The sequence below is a fragment of the Gymnodraco acuticeps genome, unplaced genomic scaffold (genome assembly GCF_902827175.1).
Source record: "Gymnodraco acuticeps unplaced genomic scaffold, fGymAcu1.1, whole genome shotgun sequence".
NCBI lineage: Eukaryota > Metazoa > Chordata > Actinopteri > Perciformes > Bathydraconidae > Gymnodraco > Gymnodraco acuticeps.
In genome coordinates, this window is record NW_022990042.1 from 6,232,030 (window position 1) to 6,244,915 (window position 12,886).

At 40.6% G+C, this 12,886-nt stretch overlaps 1 protein-coding gene across 1 annotated transcript in view; it reads right to left on the reverse strand.

The window, feature by feature from the left end:
* The window catches only part of LOC117545536 (probable G-protein coupled receptor 158), a 147,097-nt gene that overhangs the window by 18,201 nt on the left and 116,010 nt on the right, over positions 1 to 12,886 (reverse strand). The window contains exon 8 of the mRNA XM_034215353.1: positions 7,745 to 7,883. Coding sequence (XP_034071244.1) covers positions 7,745 to 7,883 — 139 coding nt within the window. The remainder of the gene's footprint in view (positions 1 to 7,744; positions 7,884 to 12,886) is intronic.

The window sequence follows — 12,886 nt, forward strand, 5'->3', positions numbered from 1 at the left end:
ATTATTGTCAATAGAGTCTGGCTGCAGACCGCAGCAAGGAGGCGGATCGTATAGGGGCGGATCGTATAGGGGCGTTTCCTAAACGGTTATGAACCCCGCCCCCACGTATTTCTTAAAGGTATATGACGCTCTCTGTTTCTCATTTATTTTAATGCTTTGAATGAATCATAAACGAACTTTGAAAAATTATAATTATAATTAATTTGCATAATGAATGAAGAGTATACAACCCACAGAGAAGACAAATTCATAAATTGTAGGCATATCATTTTTCACTGTTTGTGCAGTGGTAGTAATTATTATTCAAATCAACTACGTTTTATGGAAGATATTGCTGTATATCATTTAACAACATGAGTAGAGGTTTCTGTACACCTAAAATACTGAAGTTTAAGTTACTGTCCTGATGTGTATCATTCATTTGTTCATGTTGTGTCTGGTGGTAAGATTAATAAAAAAATAAAAAATATATACAGTACATACAAAGAGGAAAGTCTTTATTAAACAAACAAATGTTATTCTTGGAAGGTGCCTCCAGCATCATAGAAACAGTCAATGCTGCAGAATCCTGCCAGCTCATCTTTTCTGATGATGCCATAACTAATGTTACATAATTATTAGGGCCGGGACTTTAACACGTTAATTAAGATTAATTAATTACACAAAAATTAACGCGTTAAAAAAATTAACGCATTTTAATCGCACTTATTTTTGCACCGCGGAACGTTTCTCACTGGATGAGTTTCAGGCGTACCGATTATACTGGAGCACCAACTAACGTTCATGACTTCAGACAACAACAAACCACAGTGAAGTGGGAAATGTTGTTTTAAAAAACGGACGGATGGAAGCGTCGATAAGAGCACGGTTGTGTGCAAATTATGCAAAAAGGAATTTGCATATCACCGCAGCACATCAAGCCTCAAGTATCACCTCAATGCAAAACATATAGCAGCTAGCGTGGACGTTAGCCTCTTTTATCGCGTTCACACCAAAAAGAGCCGGTACTAAAATTAGTTCATGAGAACCTTTTTACCCCCACGAAAGTCCCTGCTAGAGAGCAGAGAGCTGCTAGAGAGCAGGGACTTTCGTACGGCTCTCTTGTGAGAAAAGAGCTATATTTCTGATTGGCTGGGCGGATTGCAAACCACGCCCCGTAAAACTCCCAAAAAGTTTTATGAAGCCGCCATTTTATTATCCTCGCATTAGCATTATTAGCATTAGCCCAGCGCAGAAACGCAGAGAGACTAACTTATGGCAACACAAAATAAAACATGGGACCGGTGGAGATGAGGAGGTGTCGGCGTTCTGGCGATTTACTATGAAGGCTTCAGTAGAAGCTGCTGGGAGTCCCAGCATCTTCTACTGAAGCCAGTGGACTTTGGGCGGCAGTATACGCCGTGAAGTGGTTTGCGGCCTGCCAGTAAACCCAAAGCAGAAGAAGGAGAAGTGACGTCAGCAGCTTCATTTGCCTAATCCACCCTCAGGTTCAAAGAGTTCTCATGAACTAAATTCTCATGAACCTTTGTGGGAAAAGTACTGCGGTGTGAATGCGCCTAATGGTATACTAAAATCCATGTGAAAAAAATTGCTTCTCACTGTTCTTAGGTCAAATATTTATATGTGATTAAAAATGCGATTAATTTCGATTAATTAATTACAAAGCCTCTAATTAGATAAATTTTTTTAATCGAGTCCCGGCCCTAATAATTATAGAAGACACATCCGAAGTGTTATTTTTACATATTGATTAGCAGCCGACATTTACTGAAAGGATGCGTCCGTCTCTCGTCTGGTTCATTACAACTAGTAGTTACAAACTGTTACAGTTACAACCTTAATCAGTACCGCACATCTTATTACTCAATTCAACCAACCAAGCTAGCCATGTTGTCTATCCGAATCCATACCATATTATTTGATTAAGTTACAGTATGTATGGCAGGCCTACTTATATTTCCAAGATAATACAACAGTACACAACAGTACACTAGCATCATGCTAAGTGCTGGTTAGCATCACAGCATATACACTAACCTTAGGTCAATTAGATGATCAGCTTTGGTAACACAAATCAGTATTGTTACCGAGTCTGATAATCTATTGACCTATCTAAGCTTAACGTTATTACAACAGTAGAGTAGGCCTGGTTGCAAACGGGACTATAGGCCAACGTGTTTATAGCATCATGCTAAGTTAGCATTTAATACCACAAACATTTTTACCACATACAACTATTATTTACTTTATTAACGCTTAACGAGGTTGGACAGTCGATGTTGTACTTTGATAACGAGACAATTGTGTGTTAAGAAAAATGACATTACAATAAATATAAACATGCATCTCTGGAAAATGCTATTGCCGCTGTTTCAACTTGTTGTTCGGCCATCGTGAAAGAACGAATGACTTATTCTGCGAGGATTTATAAAAGCAGCTGGAATCCCTTAAATTGCATTACTGCCACCTACAGTATGTATTTCTGCTGAGTGTCATTATTCTATTGGATAAAAAAAGTTAGGAAACGCCCCTATACGATCCGCCCCTATACGATCCGCCCCTATACGATCCGCCCCTATACGATCCGCCCCTATACGATCCGCCTCCTTGCTGCGGTCTGCAGCCAGACCCATCTCATTATTGTAGCAGTATCAAATCTTATTTAGGTTCCATTCCCAAGCACCAGCACAGGTAATCACTCAAATTATTTCAGGGAATTGGGAATAGTACCCAAAATCCTAAATGGGCTCCAACAAGTTGCTGCATTTGGCACCAATTTCCCACAACCTATCAAATTCAGACACCATGAAGGACAACTCGATGCATTGTAAGACATAATCAAGGTGAGTATTGTGTACTTTGTCCAAAATATGTGAAAAGATTCCCCTGTGTGCATGTGTGCGTGATAGTTATTTGTTCATTGTTTGTCTGAGATCGACCAAGGTGGCTGGTCCTTTTATCAACATTCGCAAAAAAGAAACTATTCAGGATCATTATTCACATTAGATAGAAGCATAATGCTTGTTTTTCATCAACCCTATCCCACCAGACACACACACACACACACACACACACACACACACACACACACACACACACACACACACACACACACACACACACACACACACACCACACACACACACACACACACACACACACACACACACACACACACACACACACACACACACACACACACACACACACACACACACACACACACACACACACACTCACACCATGTATACATCACTTCAGGGGACATTACATTGATTTACATGCATTTCCTGGAGACTTATCCTAACCTTAACCATAACCAACACATGCCTAACCCTTACCCTTACCCTTACCCTAATCCTAAACCTAACCACGTCTTCACCCTAAAATTAATGATTCCCCTCATGGGGACCTCCAATTTGTCCCCATAAGGGAGGCAAGTCCCCACACGTGACTGTGTAGACAGATGTAGGTCCCCACAAGTATAGTAATACTAGGCCACACACACACACACACACACACACACACACACACACACACACACACACACACACACACACACACACACATACAGTCCAGCCTTATCTCCTGGCTTTTGTTTTATTCCTCAGCAAGGGAGAACAGCGTGATTTATAACGGTTTCGCACCACAGATGAAGGTGTACCCATAGGACTTTGCAGTTCCTCAACAGATTAAAATGATGTGATATTTTCCTTTCTGTTCAGCTGAGCACAATAGGCCACTGCCTAAATGAAAGAATATTCAATCACCAACAGTTTTATCGGAGAAAGTGTGACAAATGGATTTGTTTTGTCCCAGGCTCCTGCAGGAGCAAATGTGTATTACCACGATTATTTGAACAGTTCTGGCTGTTTCACAGACAGATCGACAAAACTCAGTCACATAAAAAACATTTTGACTGTGAATAAGCTCCTAAGAGGCAAAAAGGAAAGCATATATAAGTGAGTCAGAATTCACCAAGTCGAATCAGATTTATTTATTCAATATTATTTGCGAGGTCGGACAAGAGTTTTCCTCAAGCAGTTACTACCTTAAATGTATTACTACTCCACAAAATTGCCATATTTGTATTGTATTATACTGAGAAGCTGTATTATATCTCAATAAACCTTAAAGTCTCCGAAACTGATTTCACGCAGCACAAACATAAAAAGGCTGCCTGAAGTTTGGAAAATCACGTTAAAAAAAACCAGCCTCCAGTCTCCTTTTTAAAACATTGGACAGAGTTCGTCTTCAAATGTGTGATGAAATGAGTGCATCAAAGGTAGTAAATGTTTAACTTAAATACTGTAAGATATGACAGAGGAGTAGGAGACAGGAAACATAAGGAAGATCTGAGTTGTGTTCCTATTCTTTATCATGCGTTTCAAATCAGTGAATGCAAATGATTAGCTAAGAGTTGCTGATTACCCATTAAGCAAACATGTAGCAATAAAGTTTTGCAGGCATAAGTCCTAAAACCCGAAATAAAAGTGTGCATTTTACCTGTTTCTAGTCAACAATTTATTTGACGTGTTTTTGCAGTAGGGCCTGGCTCATTTCGTGGCATCTGCAGGCAGTGGCAAGTACTTCCGGCATCTGCCACAGAGGCCACTACTCCGTGGTATCTGTGGCAAGTACTTCCGGCATATGCCAATACTCTGTGGCAAGTACTTCCGGCAGATGCCACTACTCCGTGGCATCCGTGGCAAGTACTTCCGGCATATGCCACAGATGCCACTACTCTGTGGTATCTGTGGCAAGTACTTCCGGCATATGCCACTGATGCCACAACTTGCCGAGGCATCTGCCGCTGCTCAACGGGAGTTGCCACAAGATGCCAGAGTAAGAGAAGGTTTACGGTAGCTGCCACTCGCCTTCCGTGGCAAATGCTGCTATTTAAACCCGTATTTATCGTGTAAAATGTCGCTGTTTAGGCATGACTTTATCGAACTGATCTGTACACAGAGCTGATGTGTGATCTCTATTTTTCAAAAAGATTATACATTATCATTTCTATTCAATTTTACTTGGAGCATGGTTTGCTAAAATAAACAAACGTGCTATATTTATGATGAAATATTAGCGAGTGAGGGTTGCAACGCCCTTGGCAATTGTCGCTTCTTGAGGGGAGTTTCCACTGCTTGCTACGATAAACCAGGTGTATTATGACTAGTAAAGACAAATAATTAACAAATACATATCTGTATTGACACAGCAACGTGTACACTGGTGTTATTAGACTTGGCCAGCGGACTTGGCTACAGACTTAGGGCAGCTGTAACTGATTGCAGTTGCCACTGCTAGTGAGATGCTAAGGTTTACTTTATAAATTAGGCAAAGGACTTATATTTGCCCCATGCCTTCAGCAGCAGCAGGCCATTCACTTTGATTTTATCCCGTTATGAAATGTCATCATTTCGACAATAAAGAAATGCTACATAAACGTTATCTTGCACGTTTTATCAAACCATCTCCGTTTCTAACTTTCAATATATTTAAAAAGAGATCTCTCTCTCATCTGCGTGCGGGGGCGGGGCCTCACAGACATGCTGCTGCGCTGTGCACACAGTTCTGCCGGTAATGAATATTAGGATACATTTTGTGAGGAAACTTTTCCACCAATAATTCCACTAAGTATTCCAAAATGTATTCACTTCAGGTTTATGAAAGTAACTGTAATCAGATTAGTTGTTTTTCAAATGTAACGCGAGCTGAATACAGTTAGGCTACTTGATTTTTATATTCTGATTACGTAACGCCGTTACATGTATTCCGTTACAACCCAACCCTGTGTACAGATCATCAGTCCTGTGTACAGATCAGTTCAATAAAGTCATGCCTAAACATCGACATTTTACACGATAAATACGGGTTTAAATAGCAGCATTTGCCACGGAAGGCGAGTGGCAGCTACCGTAAACCTTCTCTTACTCTGGCATCTTGTGGCAACTCCCGTTGAGCAGCGGCAGATGCCTCTGCAAGTTGTGGCATCTGTGGCATATGCCGGAAGTACTTGCCACAGATACCACAGAGTAGCGGCCTCTGTGGCATATGCCGGAAGTACTTGCCACTGCCTGCAGATGCCACGAAATGCGCTTGCTGTCTCTCTGTTTTTGTTTAGATTCCTAAAATAAGGTCTAGTTACACAACCTTTTAGAGAGTTTTAAGGTTTATGTCAGTAAATACCCCACTATTTATGCTCGTATAGCTTCTATGTGTCGTAAAACTTCCCGTGGCTAACAAGTGTCTAAATTAGAATTCTAAAAGTCAGCAATCGAAACATGAGTCCGCCTTTAGCTAAGCACTGGTGATGCGCAGCCATGCAACTGTGATCTATAGTTTATAGTCAAACTTCAATGGCGATTGCCTTTACGCTTCAAAATCCATAAAAGTGATTTTAATATGTGGAGGTTATCCTGCTGAACGAAATCTGAAGTATCACAAACACGCCCGAAATCCAATAGGAAAATCCCATTGTGCTTTTTCAAGAGAGCCCTTGCGATGCTAACTTCCGGGTCTTTCAGTTTTTTCCGAAATGTTCCACTTAATAAAGCCACATTAATATTCCCTTTGAGTCATGTTTTTGTCCAGTTGCTAACTTTGGCACAAATGTTGCCAATAAAACCACAACAATGCCAGGTTGTCAAAGGCTCATCCCCTTGGAGTATTTGATCAATTGTTCATTTCAGACAAAATCAACACTAAGATAACATATTCCAGAAAAAGAATGTATGACCCAACATCTCCTCAAAGTGTGGGTAGCATTTAGCTTAACCAACGTATTTTCAAGCAAACATGGAAATAATTAATGTAATTTAATTGAATTACATAAAAAATTTGTAACGTTACTTGCCACCAGCTTATTTTGCACTTTGGCTCAGTAGATCTTTGCTGTGTTTACGTGGGGATGACATTTTTTATTCACCTCCTTTTAACTAGCTTTCCCAAGTCGTTCTGCTGACACTGTTCATTTCCCTGATGAAGGGGGGGGGGGGGGGGGGACTCTTTGCCTTCCATCTGACATGTTCAGCACTTGTAATGCCTGCTCTAACATGTGAATATCTCAACAAGTCCTCCAACTCATACGACCAAATAAGTCGAGATTGTTCAGCAGCTTATTACGACCTATAGCCACGTTTGAAAGTTTAGCACCTCTAGTGGTCGTGTAAAAAACAACAATTTGCGGTTAATTATCGATTCCGGTTCTTATCGATTCCCCGTTTCGATTCCACAATTGTAAAAGAAAGAGGTCAAATGATTAGATAGCAAAAATATCTTTATTTTTTCAAGCTGACATTTTTATAAATTAAAAAAATACACAATAGCTGTGCTTTATTTCAACTGAGGTAACAGCAGGAAACCTACCTACCTCCGGAGCGTTTGCAATTGCCGCAAATTGTTGTTTCTTACACGACCACTAGAAGTGCTAAACTTTCAAACGTGACTATAGGTCGTAATAAGCTGCTGAACAATAAACCTATTTGGTCATTTTTTCGAGGAGGACAGGCTGGAATATCTCCATGATTATGATTAAACAACATCTGCAAGAAGGGGTGAAGTCCTTTAAGCCCCTTGCCATTGTTCATGGATATTTCCTCATTATTGTCACAGAGATGTTCATCAAGGAAACTATACCATTTTTTCAGTCTTGTCCTTTTCCATTTGTCCACTTCTCTAGATCTTCTTTTCCCTTTCCTCTCTTTGGTCAGCGCATGTTACCACAACCACATTTCTCACCCACCTGATAATATGGAAGATGGCTGATATGAGGAGCTCATTGTAGATGGCCACAGCCATGTAGCGCGGCTCGTGGAAAGCCGATGGTACCGTGCGGACTGCGTAGCAGAGGTACACCCCCCACAGCAGGAACAGGAGCTCAGCTAGGACACAAAAGAAAACAACAAAAAGGTAATGAGGAGTGTTAGAGAACTGATTCAAAGTCTTTAATTTAATTATTTTACAAATAAATTAAGTTTAGTGTCTTTATGTAAGTCTCTGTATACCCTGCAAGCTGAGACAAGCCTTTATAATCCTGAAAGTACTGTAGGCTTTATTTTAATACAATGTGCCTTTCTTGACTTCGGAAACTTTTGTCTTTTCAAAGTACCCACTTAATCTAAAATTAATAGTTCAACTTCTTGGGAAGCACACTCATTTGCTTTCTTTCTGAGGGTAAAATGAGAAAATTGATACCACTCTCATGTCTCTGAGTTAAATACAAAACCGCAGCTGGGAGGCGATGTGCTTAGCTTATTGTGTAAAGGTGGGAAACAGCTAGCCTGGCGCTCTCTAAAGTAACTAAATATGCCCTCCAGCACCTTTTAAGTCACATTAATTAAAAAGCTGTATCTCCTTTGCTTAATCCCTAAACAAACACAATTTAAAGAAGAAAAGTTGTGGTATTAGCATGGTTAATACATCCACAAATAGATTTTAGCGTATGGGGCTCAACTGGCACCATTGTATCAGTCTTTGACAAGGACGCTGTTAAACTCCAGAAATCTGTTTGTGTATGGATTACTTTTTAATTAGTGGGAGAAAAAAACACAAGTTAAGGATTTATATTTTATTAACTTTGTCACCACAAGTTAACATGTGTGCCTCATTTGCCTATTAACCAGTTAAGCCCCGAGCATGTTTTTCAGGCCTCTGGCTCAAAAATGACATTCCCAGAACAAATTACTATAATATCACTAAAAGGGTTAAATTAATCATATTTTTTCTCAAAGCAATGATAAACCTGTGAGTTGGATGTAGAAAAGTCAGAATTAATATATCATTTTTTTATTTTAAAGTAAATTCAGATTGAACATAGTAAAAAAATGTAAATTATAGTGTCCGTCCAAATAAAAACATTACTTATAGTGAAAACCACCCTTGAATGATGGGATCGGAGACTAAAAGCTTAAGGAATCCAAACTATAACATATAATAAGTACCCTGTATCTACATTGATGCAAAACAAGTGGCATTTGACCTTTCTAGAGAGGTTTAGCACAAAAAAACCCACTTCTGGGGTAATTTGGGTGGATTTTCCATATCTCTGGCCCCCCTCAGTCGATTTTGATGATTGATATCTCTTTTTAACCGTTAGAGCCAATAGAATCGAGGGGAAGTTCCTAAATCCATCTAAACATTACCCATTGGTGAACAGTGTTGGGCAAGTTACTTCCAACATGTAATAGAGTACATATGACTTATTACTGTCTTTTTTAAGTAATAAGTTACATTACAATATGACTGTCTCTGAAATGTAATGAGTGACACTATTTTTATATTACTTTTTGAGTTACTTTACCAAAATAATCGCAAAAGAATGGCTAGGTATTTTAAATGTAGCTCATTATACATCCAGTGAAGGGCAATGTGGTATAGCAGTGACCATCAACTGGTGGCCCGCGGGCCAAATCTGGCACGCCAGACATTCTCATCCGGCATGCGCTGTGGCGCTGGAGGAGTGGTTAGTGCGTTCGCCCTCCACTCATTTTTTTTTATTACAACGTCTCGTGAGTAATGTGCAGTACCGGAGTCCAACAGAGAGGCAGCAGCTGTCCCTGCCGTGAAGAAGAAGTGATCCTTTGTTAGCGTGAAGAGTCTGCTTTCTGCACTCCGCAGTAGCCCCCGCTACGAGGCTCTGGCGACTTGACAGTACATGAGCGTGCTCCCCCCCCCCCCGGGTCAAGAACTTCAAAATTCAGGGCTATATAAAGATCGCTAGCCCCCGAAAGTGTCTCTAGGAATAATTTTGGCCCTTGGATCCCTGTGGTATAGCATACAAACTGTATAGGCCCTTAAGGCTACTAACAACTTTTATTACACGGCCTTGACCACTGTCAAGGACTATAATGAAGGTTGCTAATGAAGATCAAGAAAGAGAAAGGAAAAGAGGTTAAAAGACAGAGCGCTGGATGTCAGAAAAATCACCAGAAGAAGGCAGAGAGGAAGTAAACAATAACAGGAACACGGAATGGGCTCTGTAGTTTGTTTAGTATATGGCCGTGTAATAAGCGGGATAATGTGCAGCGAGGCGGTCATTATGGGGAAAAGAACACCCGACATGCTGATCAGGGAACCCGACGCGAAGCGGCGGGCTCTTGATGAGCCTGAAGGGTAAACACCAGGCTTACTAATCTACCCGCACAATTTTTCTCTGGTGTCGGAATGTCTCGCGATGTTGGTAAATTCTTAAAAAACAAAACACCATTTAATTTCGGGTTAAAATGTGTTGTGACTGCGTTACTGAGAATTGTAACAGTGAGAGAATAATTCTCCCTTACTCTAATATATTTAACTTTTCTGCCTGTTAACGTTTTATGACCAACCCTGACTCTGTTATCTCAGTTTATGACCGATCAACTCTCGGTCACAGAGCCTAAGAGTCAGGCAAGTTATTAAGTGTCTCCAGATGTTGGGATATCTCCAGTGATCCCAGCTGTTTAGTGTATCTCCCCAAATATGTTGTTTACTCTCTCTGAACTAGTTAAAAGGTCTATCGAGAGAGAGGCTGGGCAGAATGTATGTGGCAACCCACCCGTGCAGTCAGAACCTCTAGCTGCTGTGACTTGTGATGTGAAATTCTCCGGCCGATACTTGTAATAAAACACCAGTGTTTGACATCAAAGCTCCAACTCTCCTCGTGTCTCTATGAGTCCTGACTCTCCATTACTGCATAAATTTCCCTTACAGTAACGGGTAGTATATTACCCACATGTCATTAGTAATGCGTTACATTACTTTGTTACAGCAAAAAGTGATACATTACTGTAACTGTTACTTTTGTAATGCGTTACACCTAACACTGTTGGTGAATGAGTGATGCGTAGCCAGAATGCCCAAAACCGGAAGCTGTCATACACTCTCGTAGCAGCTAATATGAAATCTCCGTTATTGACATAAATATGAAGATGGATTATCAGTAATCATTTCAAAGTGACACAGACACATTGGATTAACCTTCAGCAGCGTTGTTATTGTTTTAATGCCATTGAACACAACTTTTGATCAGAAACAGCAAAAGGTAAGACATATTTTCAGTTTTTCCCCCGTAAAGCTACGTTGTGTGATGTCTGGGTTTGCTTCCCCTGCCGCTAGTTTCAATCGCTCAGTGATGATACTTATATTTCTAGAATCTGTGGAATCTAAGCTTGCTAGCTGATATCTTGTTTGTGCAGATCCGATAAGTAATAAGGATATTTTACCGTGAGTTCTGTACTAAGTGCGTTAGCATTTGTTCGCTCAGGGCTAATTCAGAAGCTTGGTATGACCGTTGTGTTTTGTTTAGCTAAAAATGGTTAATATTGTCTGATAGCTGAGTTTCTTCCCGTTAAGTGGGTATGACACATTCATAGTTTGTTAAATGTTAAGAAGCCCTCTGACGCTGTTTCTTGCAAGATGTTGCGTTTTGCCCCCGGTACCGGGGCATGGGGCTTAACTGGTTAAGTGGTCTGCTGGCCTAAGGATTTTTTTTATGTATGTATTGTGAACGCAACGCTGCGCAAATGTGGGTCTGACTCTGCCTCACAGAGGGTGACTGGCTGTCTACATGATGTGGCCTGCCGACATGGCCACTTTCATACAGATCATACTAATGCCCTCGATTGGTCTCTGTGTGTCATTCAAGCTCGGGAGGGTGTGTGTTAGTGTATGTGTGGCGCGAGCCAGTGAGATAAAGTGCGCGCGCCGGTTACGTGTATTGTTGTTGTTAGCATCTGGTGCTAGCTAGCTGCGCTAACGGATATAAGGAGCTTTTTCAACAACAAGGTGGAGGAGAGTCCTCTCCTGTGAGACTGAGAGACTGATAACTACAGCTCAGGTGAGGTAAATTACTCTCTGAGTGCTTAGATAGTTAACTTAGTCTAAGTTATCTCAGTGGGTCTCAAACGGTTTGGTCACCATTATCTGCAATACTTTTATTCACTTCACACCGAATGAAACACAGAAGAGAGAATCCTTGACACTTTGTTCTGGCAATAATGTAGTTTCAAATTCAGCGAGAGTTTCCTGTATTTTAACAGTTTGAAAGGCAGGTGCTTCCTCAACAGTGTATCACCTAATCTCATGAAAGGTCACACAGCCCAACTGCAATGTAGAGGGAGGACATATTTAAAGAGATAGCTCTCTTTGCCGTTATCAACTTATTCCAGAAAGTACCGTAGCCCCAAGTCCCAGTTCACCTCTTGCCCTGCCGTGGTGCCCTTGAGCAAGGAACCGGACAACCCCCCCACTCCCATTGCTGTACAATTGCTGCCCACTGCTCCTAGTACTAGACTCCTGGTACAATGATGGGTTAAATGCAGAGAACAAATGTCACTGTGTGTGTGCTGTGTGCTCTGCATGTGTGACCATTAAATATAATGTATTATATTGTGTTCAAGAGGTTATGTCTTGAAGCAACCCAATACATCTTGTATTTGCTGCTCTGATTAAAAAAACTAAGCTTTATTTTGGCAAGAGGGAAAAAACATGTTTGAAAATTAAAATATGTTCACTTATTATACACTCCATATAATAATTCCAAGTGACCGAGTCAGAGGTTTTACTATGAGCTTATGTTTGCAGACTGCAAGCCCCACTGTGCCAAACACTGTGTTGGCATATGAGTCCATAAAGCCTTTACAGGGATTACAGTACATTAATATTCATGAATTGGCCCAGTCCATAAATCATCACTAATTAGTTAGTACTTAGCCTATGAGTCGGGATGCACAGAGAGCTGCTTGCAAGAGGAAAAGGATAACAATTCCAACTAATGCAGATGAATTGCTTATTCAAATGAATTGCTTATTGTTGGCGTTATCAATACTGCTCCGTTTTGCTCTGCATTTCAACGCAAAATAGGTTTCTGATTTATTCATTTATAGACCGACATTTGTTCTTTTGTCAG